Consider the following 20327-nt stretch of genomic DNA (forward strand, 5'->3'; position numbering starts at 1 on the left):
CACTACTAGAAGAGGTTATATACAGAGCCCGTATCATAGATATAATAGATAGAAAATTGAGTGTAGACCTAATAGAGATTGACACGGGAGATTTTGATGTAATTCTAAGAATGAACTGGCTAGTGGCGTATCACACCACCATAGATTGTTTTCATAAGAAACTTGTATTCAATCCTTTTAATGAGGAGTCATTTAAAAATTAATAAAATTCTTTAACATTTGTTCGCTCATGGTAAATTTTCCTATTATTGAGTGCTTTAACCCTGTTGTTTTCTCTAACTAAGCAAACCCAAGAAAAAAAATTGTATTCAAGAGATTCTGGTAGTCCAAGGCTTCCCGGATGTGTTCTCGGATGAACTACCTAGACTGTCAATGGATAGAGAAGTCAACTCACCATAGACCTTCAGCCAGGCACCCAGCCCATTTTAGTTGTCTATTACCGCATGAGTCGTGTTGAGATGGAGAAGCTGAGAAAATAAATCAATGAATTACAGGATAGTGGATTCATCCAACATAGTGTGTCTTCTTGGGGTGCTGAAGTCACATTCATAAGAAAGAAAGATGAGACGTTGAGGTTATGTATCGACTACAGAGGTCTGAACAGGGTCACGATAGAGAACAAGTACCCCATCTCCAGAATTGATGAACTTTTTAATCAGTTACATGGTGCCCAAGTCTTCTCCAAGATAGACTTGCGTTTAGGTTACCATCAAGTAAAGATCATAGCAGAAGACATTCCCAAAATAACCTTTCGAACTAAGTACAGACACTATGAGTTCTTGGTCAGGCCATTTGGACTAACCAACGCACCAGTCATCTTTATAGATTTGATGAATAGGATTTTCAGATAATTCCTAGATCAGTTCGTCATTGTATTCATCGATGATATCCTGGTCTATTAAAAAAGCAGAGAGGAACATGCTCACAATTTGACTCAGGTTTTGCAAGTTCTCAGAGAAAAGAAGTTGTATGTAAAGTTGAATAAGTATGAGTTCTGTCTCGAGCAGACTACCTTTCTAGGGCACATCATACCAAAGGATGGAGTGTCAGTGAACCCTGAAAAGTTTGAGACAGTGCTCGCATGGGAAAAATTAACCTTGGTCAAGGAAATCCGTAGCTTTCTAGGGATGGCAGGTTATTACCACAGATTTTTGGAAGGGTTTTCTAGCCTAGCTGCTCCTCTGACTCGGTTCATAAAGAAGAATATTAAGTTTGAGTAGAACGAGAACTGTGAAAGGAGTTTTTCAGAACTAAAGAAACGGTTGACTACTGCACCTGTGTTGGCCATGCCGAGCAGGTCGGGTGGATATATAATCTATAGTGGTGCCTCCTACCTCGGGTTGGGTTGTGTTCTGATGCAACATGAGAAGGTCACGGCCTATGGGTTCAGGCAGTTGAAGAGTCATGAGAAAAACTACTTCACCCATGACTTAGAACTTGCCGCAATTATTCACATCTTGAAGACTTGACGCCATTACTTGTATGGGGAGACCTTCCAAATCTATACTGACCATAAGAGTTGAAACACATATTCACTCAAAAGGATCTCAATGTCCATAAGAGAAGATGGATAGAACTCCTCAAGGACTATGATTGCAACATCTTGTATTACTCGGGTAAAGGCAACGTGGTAGCCGATGCACTCAGCATAAAAAGTACAAGCATATTAGCTCACTTGATGATTTCAGAATGTAGGATAATAGGGGCCACACAACAAGTACGACTTCAGGATCTGAAGAGAGTCACATGCTTAGCCCACATGACCGTTCAACCTGAGTTAATCTAGAGAATAAAGGAAGCTCAGTCCGCCGATTCTATCATAGTAGCCCTCAAGAAAGATGCAGAATAAAGAGTTAATTCAGAATTTCAAGTCTCTACCAATGGGTTGCTTAGATTTTAAGACAGGGTGTGTGTTCTAGGTGATAGTGAGTTAAAAATGGACATCATGACAGAGGGTCATAACTCAAAATTTGTTATGCATCCTGGAAGCACTAAAATATATCAAAGTATGTGACCCCAATTTTGGTGGAACAGGATGAAAATAGATGTGGCCGACTTTGTTTTCAAGTGTTTGGTATGTTAGCAGGTCAAGACAGAGCATCAACGCCCAGACGGGCTTCTTCAGCCATTACTAATTTTGGAGTGAAAGTGGGAACATATCACAATAGATTTCATGACAGGATTACCTAAGGCACGTTTAGGATATGATGCCATCTGGGTAATTATTGACCGGCTCACCAAGTCTTCATACTTCTTAGCAATCAGGATGACTGACCCCTTGCAGAAGATAGCAAGAATGTATATCCGAGAGATTGTCAGGTTACATGGAGTACTAGTGACAGTAGTGTTCGACAGGGACTCCAGGTTCACTTCTCGGTTATGGTCTAGTTTGCAGCAAACTATGGGAACGAAACTGTCTGTTAGTTCTGCACTCCACCCTTAGATCTATGGATAGTCAGAAAAGACGAACCGCACACTTGAGGATATGCTTCGAACTTGTGTTCTTGACTTTGGAGACCATTGGGATGATCATTTAACCCTGATAGAGTTCTTTTACAACAACAGCTACCAAACAAGTACTGACATGGCTTTGTACGAGGCATTGTATAGCCAACCATGCAGATCGCCGATATGTTGGGAAGAAATGGGTGATAGAAAACTATTCGGTCCAGATCTCGTAGAGGAGACTACAGCTAAAACAGTTAAGATCAAGAAGAACATTCAGACTGCTCAGAGCAGGCAGAAGAGTTATGCGAATACCTGGAGAAGAAATTTAGAATTTGAGAAGGGTGATCGGGTGTTCCTTAAGATCATTCATTTCAAAAGAATCAGTAGGTTTGGCAAGAGAGAAAAACTAAATTTTCGATTCATTAGGCCATTTGAAATTTTAGACAAAATTGACACCGCCACCTACAGGCTGGCACTGCCTCCAGAATTATACAGGGTCTATAATGTATTCCATGTGTCTATATTATGCAAGTACAACCCGGACCCCTCTCACGTCTTGGCCCACGAGCCCATTTCACTTTAAGAGGACCTGTCATACGAGGAAGTACCGGTCGGTATTGTGGGCCAAAAGAGCAAAGTATTCCGCAACTGAAAAATTCTCTTTGTTAAGATCCGATGACAAAATCACACACCGGGATAGGCCACATGGGAGCTAGAATCAGATTTCAGAGTCCAATATCCCCAATTATTTGATTGAGTGGGAGAGAGACAAATTTGAGGGACCAAATTTCTTTTAAAGGGGAGAAGAGTTGTAATACATTTAATTAATTTTAATATGCTAAAATTAATGTATAAATATAATTTTTTGAATTTTTGAATTTTTATTTAATGTATAAAATTTAATTTTTAATTTTATAAATTATTATTTAATGTAAAATTAGGAAAAAATAGGTGGATGATGAAATTGAAAATAATTTTGGGAGAAATGGGTGAAAATTTGAGTTCTATGGGTGCTTTTGAAAGAAAAATCAGAAACTAAGGGTCAAAACGTAATTTAAAAAAATTATGCCACGTAAGACACCCAGTCAGTAGCTCCGATGAACTGCAGCGCGTCACATGGCAAGGCGCGCTGATGCGGTGCCACGCTGGCAATCGACAGTCTGGATTTGTTCTCGCGCACACAGACGGTCTGGATCCATTCCCTCCTCAGACGCGATCGAGTGGTCACGATTAAACGCGATGGATGGTTCAAATTCACTTCCTATTTAAACGCGATTGGATGGCCCAGATCAAATTGCGATGAACGGTCCAAATTCATTTCCTATTTAAACGTGATCGGACGGTCTAGATTGAATGCGATGGACGGCCCAGATTAAAAGGAGATGGATATAAATACCCCTTTTTACACCAAACCCTAACCCTAGCTGCTAGAACCCCCCCCGCCGGATAAGAAGAGCTAGCTGCCGGGAAGTGAGCTGTTCGCCGTCGCGCCGGAGCCACTTCCGACTGCCAAAAGAGGTAAAATTTTTCCAATTTGTTCGAAATTAAATTTTGAACACCTCATGGTCAAATCAGAGCAAAAGGATTAGCAGATGAGTCAAAAACTGCGGGTAAAGTCCAGCGGCACCACTGCGAGAAAAAGCAAAAATTCTCATTAGATAAGGCCCTTCCCGATTCCCGTTTCGTATAATTTTTCCACCATTATAATCACCATTCCTTTTTCAATAGGTTGACCGAAGCAAAACACTCAACTTCGAAGGTGAACTGGCAGAGTCGCCGTACCGGAGAATCCCACTGCTGGTAAGCTTCAGTGTTTCGATTTTTTTCGTCCAACCGAGGCCCCTTAACGTGTTTTCTCGCAGGGATTGGTATAAAATCGGCCGAATTCAGTAAAAAATAGCTAATCCGAGAAAATTTACCGCCGTGGGCGGCGGTGCCGTCGCCAGAGCACGACGAAGCCACTGTGCCGAAATTTCAGAATTGACCAAAAAGGTGTTCCTAACATTGATTTGGGTTTTTTGGAGTATTTTTAGGTACTTGAAGCGCGTTTTAATCCCCGAAAAAAATTCAGGAGACCCGAAGACCGGTAGTAGACACAGTCAAAAGTTAGCATTTTAGACATCAATTTGAGTAAGAATTCCTCACCTTATTCCCTATTATCGAATTGAAGTTTAATTTTAGATAATATGATATTTTGTGAAACCTAAGAAATATTCATAATTAATTACAGATTATTAGTGGAGGCAGAACTGGTTATTTATTACTATTTTGTATGTTTAACTGATTGCCTGATTTTATAGTTTCTCGAATGCATAATAATACGCTAGAATTGGTATGATGATGCGATTGTGTTTTTCTTGATGCATATATTGCTTGTTTTATGTGATTACGATTAAATTTGAAAATTAAAAATTAAAGGTAAATGAAAAATTATTTAATTAAGTAGATGGATGAACGATAGCCTTACTGGATATCTTGGGATACGGTGGATGGACCGGGCACAAAGAAAATCCTACCGTGAATGTTGCCTCATACGGGACGAGGTATCAAGAATTGGTAATTTGGCGCTCATACCAGACGGGGTATGGGGACGACTTGTTTCACCCTCATACCGGACGAGATATTGAGAGATGATATCTTTTGGCGCTTATACCGGACAGGGTATGAGGACGACCCATTATTTGAAAATATTGAATAAAGATTCACATGTAGTGGAGATATCCCTATGGACCCCCATGGATACCAGTAGGTTGATAAAAGAGAAAAGTTATTGTCTCGACTGATTGCATATGAGATTATGGTATTTTTATCTTCTTGACTCTATAGGTTGGTTTTGAAAATCTTGCTACGGTAAGCATGCGGTAAATAATTTTATTTATGATAAACGAATTTTACTTAAATTAAGAGCTCTATTAGTTGTTTTTATAATTTCTACCAACTTTTATTTCTGTGTTAGTGAGTAGCGTGACATTCTTCAGATCAAGAAGATTAGGATCTAGAGCTCAATCTACAAGAGGGTTGCAAATAGGATGCCCAGTTATTTATTTTCTGTTTATTCCTTTGATTTTTTGTTATTTCTTTTACAAAAGTTATTCTCGTAGCCTTATTGAAAAATCTGAATTATTGTGTAAGAAATGTAACCCTAACTATCTATTTTACTTTCGCATTCAATTCATAATTTATTTCCTTTATAGTTTACGAGTCGTTACAATTTAGTTATTCGCTTTTCACTTTATTTCTTTAATTTCTATTTGTATTTTAGAAGAGATATTTTCGTTACCCTATTGGACATTTAAAATCATTGTGTAAAGAATGTAAACTCTAACTTTATTACTCACTTCCGCATTTAATTTATGAATTTATTTTTCTTAAGTTCCGAGTCTCTACATATCAGATCATAGATGATTCATCATACTATATAGTGACATATACCCATTTGTATTGAAACTTATATATTTTGGCTAAGTGGACATTTGGACATGATGTAACTTATGCTATGAGTCTTAAAAGTGCTGTTAAAATAATTATTGATTAATAATATTTTTATTTAAAAATTATTTAATATTTAGAAAAAATAATTTTAGAGTATGTTGTCATTTAAAAAAATAAAAATTTTATGTTTCTCAATTTTTTAAATGTTAAGTGTAAATTTTTAATAAAAACTAAAATTATTTTTTAAAAGTCACATATTAAATTTTGACTTCAAACCTACTAAAAGTAAATTTTCACTATAATTATTGTCAACAATACTTTATATTTTAATTATAAAAATATTTTTAAAATGTAAAAGTGAAAGTCTAAAATTTGCACAAAAAATAATTTAAAGGCATTATAAATATATATATATATATTTGGGTTTTAAAATGTTTATGGTCACATACGACCAATATCAACAAAATTTAATTAATCAAATTAGTTAATACATAAAATGTATAAAAATTTGAAATCAATCTACATTCATAAAATTTTAAAAATTTGAAGGGGACCATCTATCGCATAGACACCTGTACTCCACGAAAAACCCAGCACCGACTACCCCCGCATCAGTACCAATCACATTCTTATAATAGAATTTTTATATAAAGTTCAATTTCATAATAAATTATTAAATTATGTTTGAATTATTTTCAAAATAATTATATTAATTAAATTAATAAATTTAAAATAATAAAAATATTATTTTACTAATTTAATTAATTAATTAAAATTATTTCTTAAATATTTTTACAGCACACAAATATAATCTAATCATTTTAAAATATTTTTGACAAAAAATTAGAAAAAAATTGAGTACTTCAAATAAATAAATAAAATTAAAAATTAAATTGACAAAAAAAAAATATTATGGACTAAACAATTATGTTCATCTTGTTTGGTATTGAATTTTCTACATTTAATGCAAATCCAAACGACAAATAAGAAATAATATTTTCAAACAACTTTAGACCTCATATGTATACATACATATATATATATATTTATTTATTTATATGTGCAACTGGTAAATAATATTTATGGACAAATGATTTACAAGAAATGATATATTCAAACATAATTTTGAACTTTTGACATTTAAATAATTAGTGATATAATATTAAATTTGTATTTGTAATTATTAAAATCTCATAATTAAAATTCTGTTTCTTGGAATTCTCTTTTAACTTTCAAAAAGTGGTAAGTGTTTGTTGGTTTGTGCAGCCACCATCTTTTGTCTTTCTCATTTTTTATGTTTGGTTGTGGGACATTTCTTATCCTTTTCTTCATGTCCAGTTTGTACTGCTATCTATATATGCAAAAATATATTTGTGTGTATAAAGACAGAGAGAAGAGAGCTCTGAAGATTCAAATCAAATTATTGAAGATGGATGTTGCAAGTGTTCTCTGTATGAATCCTCTGGGAGATGGGAAGAAGAGCTACGCCAATAATTCTCTTCTCCAAGTCTCTTTCTTTTTTTTTCATCATCTAATTAATATGTACATATACATACATATATATATATATATATATGCATGTCTATGTAATAACATTTCATACTTCTGTGGGTTTAATATTTCAGAGAATAATCATATCAAAATCCAAGCCATTTCTAGTAGAAACCATAAGCAATATGGTAAGGCCGATGAGGAGTAAGAGCAGTGTTAATGGCAGTTGGCCGGCTTGTTTTAGAGTTGCAGACTTGGGTTGCTCGTCGGGACCCAATACATTGCAGGTGATCTCAGAGATTATTAACACCATTAGTGACGAGATCAACTGCGACCAGCACCAAGATGATGGCGATCATCATGATCCTGAAATCCAAGTCTTCCTAAACGACCTTCCTACCAATGATTTCAACAGCATTTTGAAAGAAGTTCCCGCATTTTATAATCAACATGATAAAAATAAGCTTCGGTGTTTTGTATCGACTGTGGCTGGTTCTTTCTATGGCAGACTGTTTCCCAAGGAGAGTCTTGATTTTGTACATTCTTCTACCAGTCTTCAGTGGCTCTCCAAGGCAAGTTTTTATTACTTTCACATATATATAAACATACACATATATATCATACATTTATAGTGAAAGGCTCGGTGCCCTTTATTAGGGATCGTATCCCGTTTTATAGGGTAATGACCATAGTATATTTATTTAAATTATATGAACTCGAGTTAAGTAAAATAACTTAATTTTATTAATCATAGTATAGTTGTAGAAACGTTGCATCCCTTACATATAAAATATCTATATATATATATAAGATTCTAAATTTCTTTACTTACATTACCAAATAAAAGTACGAAATAATAATATTAATATCATAGTTTAGCTTCAAAAACTTTCTCCGTATCACCGCTCACTCTGCATCGATATTTTCGGTATCTAAAGAGTGATAAGAGGGTGAATTAAAATATCCCAATAAATGATATTATGAAATCACAACATAATACATGCAATATATAGTTTCTATACATACAACAAAATATGTATCATATAATCTTTCTAAAATAAATATGAATCATAAGATGAATGCAAAAATTAGAAAATAGATTCACAATTACTTCGTTATATACTTCTCACTGTTATGAAAGATCAATCAGTTACCATACATTATGCGTAGGCACATATACTTATCACTGGTTTTCCATATAGGCGAATATGGAACGACATATATGAATACTTTCAAACACTGTTATCTCCCGAATACGGAATGGTTAGGGCACACAGATCAGACTGTTTTCTCATACACCCAAATATAGAACAATTATGTATGGGTACACACTTATTATTTTGCTAATACACCCGAATATGAGATGGTTATGTACAACCACATTTAAGCCTAACATAATGCACGTGCTTTTAGAATAACTTTGTTTCATAATGAGTGATGCACACATATCAAAATTACATTTCGAAAATACAAAGCGAAATAACACTTATATTGAAGTAAAACTTTAACAAATACGAAGACAAATTAAATACTTGCACATTTTTATATTAAAAATACGTAAAATACTTCAAAACTACATAGGCTATAAATCCATAATATCCATTTACCTTAGGTTCTTAACAGTCGTAATCTTAATTTCGGCAAAGTTTTGACTTTATTTATGATATTTTTCTCTCAAAAATCCAGTAGAGTTTCAGGATGATTTTAGTCACTTTCTTGACTTAAAAATATTCAACACAATACTCAAAAACTAATCCAAACAACTAACGAGAAATCGAACTTCAAAACTTAAGAAAAGACTTACATTTCTAATGGTTTATAACCTCCTTTTGATCGTGAGCACTCTTCCTCTTCTCTTCCTTTTTCTCTGCTATCACAAATTTAGTAAAATTTTCCCAAAGTTTTTATCTAAAACATCAAAATATTCTAAAAAATCACACACTTTGTACTCATTCTTCTTCCTTCACCTCTATACTTCTCATTATTTTTCTCTCATTTGGAATATTTCTTCCTACATTCTCTCATCCCCTATTTATAGAAGTAGAGAGCCACGAGAGAAAGGTTGCCACTATTCTATAATACCATTTTATCTAAAAGTTGTCACTTTTCATCATGTAATTTCATATAAAAAGTTACCATTTTTTATATGTTGTTTTATCTAAAAGGTCTTTTCACATGCTACTTCATCAAAAAATTACCACTTTTCACATGACATTTTATCTAAAAGTTGTTACTTCATGTGATATCACTACATCTAAAATTATCACTTTTCACATGTCATTTTTCAGTTGTCATTTTCTGTTATACCATTTTATCTAAAAGTTACTACTTTTCATTATATTATTTCATTTAAAAGGTTCTTATTTTTTTCATGCCTCTTCATGCTTATTTTAGCTCATTTATCTTTATCTATCCTTTTTTCGTTTAATTATAAATTATGTCTTTAACTTTATTATATATTTCTAAACACATATAAATAGTAAATTAAATATATCACACAGAAGAAATTAACTTGGGGGTAGTTTTAATCTATCATATACGGAAGACAAATTAAACACTTGCACATTTTTATACTGAAAATACGTAAAATATATCAAAACTACGTAGACTATGAATCTATAATATCCACTTACCTTAGATCCTTAATAATTGTAATCTTAATTCCGGCAGAGTTCTGACTTTATTTATGACATTTTTCTATCAAAAATTCAGTAGAGTTTCGGGATAGTTTTTGATCAATTTTTTCACTCAAAAATATCTAAGACAATACTAAAAAACTAATCCAAACTACCAAAAAGAAACCAAACTTCAAAACTTAAGAAAAATATTACATTTCTAATTGTTTATAACATTTTTTTGATCGTGAGCTTTCTTTCTATTTTTTTTATTTTTCTCTACTCTCATAAATTTAACAGAATTTTTCTAATATTTTTATCTAAAATCTCAAAATACTCAAAAAAAATACATACTTCGTGCTCCATATTCTTTCTTCACCTTTATACTTTTCATTATTTTTTTCTCATCCGGAATATCTCTTTCTACCTTCTCCCATCCCCTATTTATAGGAGTGGGGAGCCACGAGAGAAAGGTTGTCACCATTTGGTCATACCATTTTATCTAAAAGTCGCCACCTTTTATCATATCATTTCATTAAAAAAGTTATCACTTTTCACATTTCGTTTTATCTAAAAGGTATTTTCACAGGTAATTTCATCTAAAATATTACCACTTTTTACATGACACTTCATCTAAAAGTTGTCACTTTATATAATATCATTTTATCTAAAAGTTTCTATTTGTCACATGTCACTTCATCTAAAAGTTGCCACTTTCTGTTATGTCATTTTATCTAAAAGTTACAACTTTTTATTATACCACTTCATTTAAAAGGTTTTCATCTTTTTTCATGCCTCTTCATGCTTATTATATATCATTCATCCTTTTTTCGTTTGACTATAAACTATATTCTTAACTTTATTATATATTTCTAAACACATATAAATGCTAAATTAAATATATCAAATATAAAAAATTAACTCGGGGGTATTTTTAATCTATCACACCCTTCTTCTATTCTCAATTCTCTGTTGGACAATTATACATGAGAATGGCTCAAAAATGAAAGGCTTAACTTGTACATGAGTTTATACAGCTCAGCAATGTACTACATCCTCATATCATTCTAATAACAATCCTTTCCCGTAAGTAATAATTTTTTAGATGTTTTATGAATGTAAACTTCATTGTAGGTATGAACACCGCTGCACATATTAAGTATTGTGACCTTTCTCCTGTACATCTTGATTTTGTTTTTGTTCAACATGTTTTGTAATAATCAAATAATGAGCCACACATGGTTAGTAAGAAAAATTTGAACATTCAAACCATACGAATAGAAATTTGTACACTTAATCCTCAATTTCCTTTCATTACAATATTTTGCTTTGTGCCATAATTTCTTTTTCTTTTATGTATTTTTTTCCATACCCATTTCATTTACTATTTCGTGCTCTTTTGGTTCTCAATCATACTCCTATTTTCTAGTTAAAACAAAAAAAAAATCACTTGTACAATTTACCTTGAGCGGCAACCCCCCCCCCCCCCCCCCAATTCAGAATGTTTTGTTGGAACAATGAGCTTAACATACAATTCTATTCGGGTTTCACCCCTCGGCCCAAGCAGCAGAGCCAACTCAACGTAAACATTCAAGGCTTCAATCCTTGATCCAAGTAGCAGGGCTAACCCAACACAACTGTTCGGGATTTCACCCCTTGACCCAAGCAGCAGGGCCAACCCAACACGACCGTTTGGGGTTTCACCCCTTAACCCAAGTAGCCAGGCCAACCCAACCCAACCGTTTGGGGTTTCACCCCTCGACCCAAGCAACTGGGCCAATTAAACACAACCAGTAAGGGTTTCACCCCTCGACCCAAATAGTAGGGCCAATTCGACACAACCGTTCGAGGTTTCACCCCTTTGCCTAAGTAGAAGGCCACTCACACACCACACCCTAGGTTCGGCATATCAGACTGTTCCAGTGCCAATGAAGACTCTACAGGTATTGCATCTGCTAGTGTTTTCCTACTCTCCTCCGACAATTACAATGTCATTCCCACTAGTTTAACTCCTTCCTCCATTTTAATATTTAAATGCAGTCACACTATCACACTTCTACACACAATTATACATATAGGATCATGCATATAGTCATACAGAATAATATCTTCAGATTCATAAAGAAATCCAATAAGCATCCATAAACTTTTTAGTTCAACCCCCATTTAAAATTGAAGCTCTTAATTTTATAATCCTTTAAACCTTTAATATTTTAAGCCTGCATAATAAATTTTTCACCCATGTCATTACTGTCCTCTGACAGATAATAATACAAGAATTCACACCCTCAAATCTGCATGCATATTAAATAAATATCAACAGTAATTTTTCCATTTAATTTTACCCAAAATAAATAATACACTACGGTACCTATCTAACATATATGTACATACGTATATATAGGTTCCAGATGGTATTGGAGAGGAAAACAAAGGTAATGTATACATAGGAAAATCAAGTCCTCCAAAGGTATACAATGCATACAAGAAGCAATTTAAGATGGATTTCTCCAGGTTTTTAAGGCTACGGTGTGAAGAAATGAAGGCAGGAGGCTGTATGTTTCTTATCTTAGTTGGCAGAAGCATTCCACATCCCTCGACCTCTAAATACTTTTTTCTCTTGTGGGATCTCCTTGCAATATCTCTCATGGATTTGGTTGCCAAGGTAATTTATTTTTATTATCAACTTCTAATTTTTATTATTAAAAGATATATATAATTTTACATATATATATTTTTAAATAAATATATTAATCATATTTAATTATATATATATAAAGCTATTATCATCACAATAATCTACCTCATGGATGAACAATTAATTATTAGATATGTACATATACATATACATATATATATACATATATTTGTTTTTTGTTCTTTTTATGCTTGGTTTTAGCATAGCTTTGTCAATATTTCAACAAATGAAAAAATACTTGTGCCAGTAAATAATTTAACAAATAAATATATAAATTCATTAATTAGGGACTTGTGAAAGAAGATGCTCTGAACTCCTTCAACATACCTTGTTACACTCCACTCAAAGAAGAAATAAGAGAGATAGTTGAGGAAGAAGGTTCATTCAATCTCCATAAGTTAGAAACTTTTGAAGTGAACTGGGACCTCAGGGAAGCTGTAGAGATAGGGGAAGAAAATATTGTGATGAATGAGAATCAAGATGGGAAAATTGTTAGTGATTTCGTAAGAGCCATAATAGAATCCATGCTTGTTCATCATTTTGGAGAAACCATAATTGACAGTTTATTCAAAATCTACTCAAATCATATTGCTCAACATCTTTGTTTTCACGACCCCCAGCATGTCAACATTCTTGTTTCAATGACAAAAAAAGTAGATATTATAGAGAAATATTAGTATTTTAATTAGTTATAGAGTTATTATGAATTCAAATTTTTAATTATTAAAATAAGATGTATTTATAATAGAAATGTTGTATTTGATTCAAACTTATTGTAAGTTTGTTTAATTTCTAAATCTTATTTATTTAATATGCATACATTAATTATAGTTTACATATTTGAATGTGCAATTTAATAAATTTCACTCATAACTTTATTCTATAACCATGAGTATCAAATTTGAGGTGGACATAGGATTGGTTTGGTATTATAAAGTATTTTTTTAAATTTCTATTCTACTTGCATTGAATTGTTATTTTATTTTATAAAATTGAAATTTGAATTATTTAGAAAAAAGTAACAATTACATGTTAACAATGTATTAATATTAGTATACTTGGATGTAGTTCCTTAAAATTTAACCATTTAGGATAATAGATTTTTAGTCTATTAAGTTTAGCAACTTGAACTTAGAAGTACGTTTCGCTTGGGAGCACAACATCAAGTAGTTAATTGTTATAGATGATTTTCCTAGGGCAAATGCTTAGATCAACTAACATAGTAGCCTCATAGATAAACTAAAATAGTAACCCCAACCAATAGTGTTGAATCTCATGTAATAATTTACTATAGGTGAATAAGGGAGAGAGAAAAAGAGAGAGAGAGGAAAAAAAAGAGAAAGAGGAGAAGGAGAGCGACAGAGGGAGATACAGAGGAGAAGTGAAGGAGACGACGAAGGAGAGTAAAATCCTAGGGAAAATTCGAAGGATAGGAGGAGTTGAGTTAGTTACGGCTGAGGGAGAGAAAATAGAGGCAAGAGGTAAGGAAATTTAGGGCTTCTAACTCAGTATGGTAAAATAAGATCAACTCTATATTTTTCCTCTTTTCTTAGAATCGATTGAATGAGGTGATCAGGATGAGGAAGGAGAGGTGCGGATGAAGTTATTAAGTTGAGTGTGGATGGAGTGATCCCTATTATGAGAAGGATTGGTGTGGCTAGAGTGGAATCGGTCGGGTGAGGGTATAAGATGAGTGGAAGTTGTGTAGGCTAGGGCAAGTTCATAGGATCCGAGTAGAAGAGGCGAGTTAAGTATTATGGAGCAATGAAGGGTCGTGACGCGGTCGGTGTGTGTGTGTGGCCTTCACAGGCCGAGTGTGACAGTGTGAGTGAGCGGTTCAGTATAGCATTTGGTGTGTGCACGTGTGGTAGATACTAGTTGAGTATTGTGGGGATCGAGTATATGAATTTTTATGATCTGGTGTGTGAGTGTGTGTGACCTCTATGGCTGTGGTGGTAGGTTGGGTGATGGATTGCGAAGGGCCTTCATTGGACGAGAGTTGTTAGAGGAAAGCTATGTTGTACGATACTTCGTGTGTATGTGTGGCCTGTACAGGCTGTTGGTTATAGTTGAGATAGAGGTGGACTAAGTGTGTGTGTGGCCTCTCTAGGTCGGGCATTGCCGGTGTTGGTGTGGACTGGGGCATGTATGTGTGGTCTTTACAGGTCGTTGTCCCAAGTTTGGACATGGATAACTGGTTGGTTGGAGTGTGTGTATGTTGCTTTTCTAGGCCGGGCATTACTAGTGTTATGGGCTGGGATGTGTATGTGTGGTCTTCACATGCCGTTGCCCTAGGGTTGTTAATGGATAACTGACTGAGTGGTGTGTGTGAGTGGCCTCCCCCAGGCTGGAAGAGTGGGAAGGTATGGGTGTGTGGTCTGTAAAGACTGATTTGTTCTGATACTGGTTGAGTAGTGGACATAGGTGAATTGTGAGTGTGTATGTAGGCCTTCAAGACCCGTGGCTATGGGCGTGGGATGTAGTGAGGGTCTAACTTAAGAGTGTTAGGGTGGGGAGTTTCTTAGCTTTCATAATGTTAGTCTTAAATTCTACATTTTTCTTACTGGGCCTATTGATGCTCATTACTGTTGTTTTTGGATGTGTTAGATTAGAAGTCAAAATCAGAATGCATAGCGATGGAGCCCCACACTTAAGGAAGAGACGAACGTTAATATAGGATGATCGCTTGATATATATGAGTGTATACAGTTTATCAATATTTAGATTATAGTTGTTGTAACATCGAATTATGCAGATTAACCATGTGCCCTCTAGGTGTTTAATTGAAAAGAGGTGATGATTACTTTTGAGGAATTTAATGATAGCAATTTGTTGCATAATGAAGGATGTTTTTGGAAATGGGATGATAGGTGGTGGTAATGCCCCATTTTTAGGGCGGGGTGTTACATCTCATATCTAAAATTTATTTTTCATATTTCAGGTTGTAGAAAATGTGATTCATTTTCAAAATATTATCATGCAATATACATGTATTTTATACTTAAATGAATTTCGCTTCAAGAAATAGAATTATTACTTCATCTACTCTCTACACTTATAAATTATTATATTTTTTATAAATTTAGATATTTTATGATGGATGTTATTTTTATTTTACGTATTTGTGGAATCTAGTGTGTTTTAGTTTTAAATTATTTTGAATAAACGATAAACTTAGTTCATTAAATAATAAAAAGTTATAATATTCCGATATTACTATATGAAATTTGTGATTTTAAAATGAGAGTTAAACAGTGTGTATTGTGACACTCCACTAAGACTTGACCAAAAGTCGAGAATTCATGATTTTATTAATGCAAGTTAAATAATTGAGTATTATAGGGTTAAGCTTTTGTCATGTTAACATGTTAGTGTCATATCAACTAGTTTTGATAGAGTTATTTAGTAATATATCTATTAGATCATAAATGATTTATCATATTATTTATTGACATATATATTTATATATTTTGGTTAAACGAGTATTAAAGTTATGATGTAAGTCTTAAATGTACTACTAAAACAATTGTTGACTAAAAATATTTTTATTCAAAAGTTATTTGATATTTAATAAAAATATATATAGAAAATGTTGTAATTTTAGAAAGTAAAAATTGTGTATTTGATAAAACTGATTTTTAAAATTTTAAATATAAATTTTAAAAAAAGACTAAAATCATTTTCTAAAAACTAGATAATATAACTTTTAATTTTAAGCCTATTAAAAAAAATTTTAGTTTTACTTATTGTAAAAAATATTTTGCATTTTATTTTTTTTTAGTTATAAAAATACTTTTAAAATATACGTCACAACAAAAAAAACTAGGCCAAACAAGATTTAAATATAATACCTGAACCCGAAAATCTGTATGGAATAAATTTTTCATTTATAAAAATTTATAAATAATTAATTTATTTTATTTTAATTTTAATTTTATTAAATTTTTGAGAAAAAATGAATTAAGAACGAAATTGAAAATAATTTTAGAGAAAATAGGTGAAAATTTGAATCCGGGGGTATTTTTTAAAGAAGATTTGAGAAAAATGGGTTATATCGTAAAAAGAAAAAGTTTGGCCACGTAGGACAGCCCGGTCAGCAGCATCGGCGAACCAGAGCACGCCACGTGGCAACCCTGCTAACATTAGCACCATGCGGGAGACCACACAAGCGATCCGCGTGCCTGACGATTCGACAGTCCATGTCTCATCCTCCACGCGTGAGCGGTTCATACATATTCCTTCTTTAGACGCGATCGAACAATTAGATTCAATATGATCATGAAGTCCAGATTCATTCTCCAAATAAAATAGATCCAACGGACGAGAGAGGGTCAAGTGTTCCCGAACGAACGGTCTAGATCGACACGGGGAGGGTATTTAAGCATCATGTTCTAGGGAACCCTAACCCTAGCCTCACCAACCCTCACTGGAGAAGAACCACATGCCGAAGAAGGAGGCTGACCACTGCCGCTGCAGCACTAGAGCCACCCGCTGATTGTTAAAAAAGGTAAAAGTTTTAACTTCCCGCTTAGAATTCAATTCCAAGCCTCCCGTGGCCATATCAGAGTAAAAGAAATGGCAGATGAGCAAAAAATCACGAGCAAAGCTCAGCGGAGCCGCCGCGGCCAAAACTCAAAACCATCTCCGATGAGCCCCTTTCTATTTTTCGTTTCACGCGATTCTTAGACCAACATGTTCATCATCTTTTTTTGGTGTAAGTTAGCTAGAGAAGAACCCTAGCCGTGAAGGAGAACCAGCAGAGCCGCCACACCCAGAGACCTCCGCACTGTTAGGTCTCAATTTTTTAATTTTTTCAGTCAACCGAGACTTCCTAACATATTTTTTCATAGATATACGTGTAAAACAGGCCAAAACCGGTCAGGCCGAGGCAAACCTCCACCGTGGGCAGCGGAGCGGGTGGTGCCGCTGTGCCGGAATCCTAAAATTTTTTGACACCGATTTTGGCCTTTTGGGATATGTTTAGGTATGTGACGGGTATTTTGATTTATGCAAGGAAAATTCAGGAAATCCGATGACCATCAAGAGGCATAGCAGCTAGTACAACATTTTGAAATACCGATTCGGGTAAGAATCCCTCACCTTATTCCCTGTTAGGGTAAATTGAAGGTTAATAATCGAATATCTTGTATTGTGAAAAAATTAGAAAAACCTAAAGAATTTTTACTGGTCACTAGTGGAGTCGACATCGGTTAGTTCATATTTGTCATGATTCACTATGTATTTTCTTATACTGCTTGAATTACTTACTATTATATTGTGCGTATTTAATTGATGATTTTGAATTATTTTCCTAGTTGTTTGGTTTAACTCACTGTACATTCCCGTGTTGGTTTGTTCTGAAATAAAAAATCTCAATTATGTTCTTAATGTAATATCGCATATTTGCATAACCTACTGTTGATTTGTGAATATGAAATGTTGGCATGAAATTGACGATTGATTGATGATATAGATATATGTGTGAAAGGCTTACTGGGTACCTTGACCGTTATAGTTACGACTGTCGTTCACTGGGGCTTCAGTTGCCGGCTCCCCTGTCATCAGGTCACCGACTTCCTTAACCTTCCGGCACTGGACAGGCGTAAGCCCCCATACATGGTCTTACGATTTTGCGGAGACCTGTGTTTTTGGTAAACAGTCGCCCGGGCTTGGTCACTACGACCCCCTTTGTGAGGAGGCACCCTTTCTCCCAAAGTTATGGGACTATTTTGCCGAGTTCCTTAGAGAGAGTTGTCTCGCGCCCCTAGGTATTCTCTACCTATCCACCTATGTCTGTTTTGGGTACAGGTACTCTTTTGTTGAAGGTCGTTAGAGCTTTTTCTAGGAGTATAGCATTGGTTACTTCAATGTCGTAGCACTAAAGGGTGGACGGACCTAGTACATAGAAAATACTACTGTGGATATTATCTCAGCCAGACGGGGCCATGAAGTCCCATACTGAAAGGGTTTGGGAGACATGGTTCACCCTCATACTGAATGAGATATCGAGATGATGGTGTGTTTGACGTCCATTACTAGACGAGATATGAGAATGACCGGGTTAACTGAAAAATCTAGAAATTGGGTTCACGAATAAGAAAATATCTTTATGGACCTCCAGGGGTTCTAGTAAATAGGTTAAAAAGAGAATTTTTAATATTGTTCACTTGTACATGAAATCATAATATCTGATTATTCGTCCTCATAAGTTGATTTTGAAAAACTCGCAACGGCAAATATAGAATAAATGATTTTATTTATATTAAATGAATTTATTTAAATAAAGGGTTTTATTAGTTGTTTTATGATTTTTATCAACCTTCGGTTTCCCATATCAGTGATTAGTGTGATATTTTTACTGGAGTAGTGTAACTCATTCTTCTATTAATAATTTTAGATCAAGAAGAATAAGATAAAGATCCTTATCAGCAGAAGGGTAGTGAATAAATTACCTTTTGGACCCTATTAAGTACTAGGGAGGTTAACTCCCTAGAGCATTCATTTACTTGTTTTTACTCATTTATTTATTCGTTTTTACGAACCGCTGTATAATGAACATTTCTGTAATCCTATTGAGTATTCAAATTTACCATATAAGAAATGTAATTATAACATTATTATTTGTTTCTGCATTTAAAAATACAAATTCATTTTTTTTAAGTTTTTGAGCCTTTACATTAAATATATTATATATGTTTTTAGGGATTTAAAACATTTAAGCAAGACTTAATTAATAAAATTAATTAATGCATTAAATGTTTGAAAATTTGAAATCAATTTACATTCATAGCCGTACGCCCATAAAATTTTAAAGATTAAAGAGGACCAATTAATAATAATGTTAATCGATTGTGAATTGTACTCCAAAAAAACCCACCACCGTCTTACACCCACACCAGGACTCATCACATTCTTATGAAGTTAAATTTTAGAATAAATTTTTAAAATCTAGCACTTAATTGTAATTTATTTTTAATTAAACTAATAACAATAAAAAATTAAAATTAAAAAGCAATAACTAATTACTTAAATTAATAAATTAATTATTGTTATTATTTTATTAGTTTAATTAATTAGTTAAAATTATTTTTAGTTATTTTTTACAGTGCCAACATACAATTTAATTATTTTAGCATTTTTGGTTAAAAATTATATAAAAATTGAATATTTAAAAAAGAGAAAAAATTAAAAATTAAATTATTATGAAAGAAAATATTATGTACTAATAATTATATTCATTGAATCCGATGCGATAAGGAAATCCTTTTGGCCTTTCATCAATAGCGATATAACAGGTATCACACGATGGTAATCTAAATAAGCTTTAAGGAACTAACTAATGTGAAATTATGATTCCGAATGGAGTGATATGTGTGAGTAAGAAATCCGAATTGAATCCGAGTGGAGAGATTTGTGTGTGTGAGCAAATCCATTTCGTTTTGAGAAAAATGTAAATCCATGTGTATGTGTGTGCAAACTATATATGTAAGGCGTATGTAAAAGTAATAAGGAAAAGAATGGAATTGAGAATATGTTTCAGAAGAGAGAATTGAGACTATTAGGTGTGAATTGAGAAAATAAAAGTGTGATTTACAATGAGAACAAAAGTTAGATTAGAAGAGTGAAGATTAAAATATGTTTTG

The 20327-nt window shown here is 33.6% G+C and overlaps 1 protein-coding gene across 3 annotated transcripts; it reads left to right on the forward strand.

The window, feature by feature from the left end:
- The first annotated feature begins 7225 nt into the window (after window positions 1-7225).
- On the forward strand, window positions 7226-15690 carry LOC110820811 (benzoate carboxyl methyltransferase-like). Of its 3 annotated transcripts, none has more exons than XM_088217359.1 (4): window positions 7226-7387; window positions 7506-7943; window positions 12391-12651; window positions 12972-13486. In XM_088217359.1, exons 1-4 carry the CDS (start codon window positions 7238-7240, stop codon window positions 13359-13361), a joined length of 1239 nt encoding a protein of 412 aa, XP_088073485.1. In that variant the 5' UTR covers window positions 7226-7237; the 3' UTR covers window positions 13362-13486. The 3 variants fall into 3 exon arrangements, with proteins under 3 accessions (XP_088073485.1, XP_088073486.1, XP_088073487.1); XM_088217360.1 differs by lacking the exon at window positions 12972-13486 and adding an exon at window positions 15292-15690 and having other exon boundaries at window positions 7227-7387; XM_088217361.1 differs by lacking the exon at window positions 12972-13486 and having other exon boundaries at window positions 7231-7387; window positions 12391-12421; window positions 12501-12631.
- The last annotated feature ends 4637 nt before the right edge of the window (window positions 15691-20327 follow it).

The sequence above is a fragment of the Carica papaya genome, chromosome 4, assembly GCF_054855325.1.
Source record: "Carica papaya isolate Zhongbai chromosome 4, ASM5485532v1, whole genome shotgun sequence".
NCBI lineage: Eukaryota > Viridiplantae > Streptophyta > Magnoliopsida > Brassicales > Caricaceae > Carica > Carica papaya.

Bases quoted from the DNA above. Each gene is read 5' to 3' on its own strand.
- LOC110820811 (XM_088217359.1), top strand. From the start codon at position 7,238: ATGCAAAAATATATTTGTGTGTATAAAGACAGAGAGAAGAGAGCTCTG. The intron at 7,388-7,505 runs GTCTCTTTCTTT...TTAATATTTCAG, and splicing joins CCAATAATTCTCTTCTCCAA to AGAATAATCATATCAAAATC. The intron at 7,944-12,390 runs GCAAGTTTTTAT...ACGTATATATAG, and splicing joins GTCTTCAGTGGCTCTCCAAG to GTTCCAGATGGTATTGGAGA.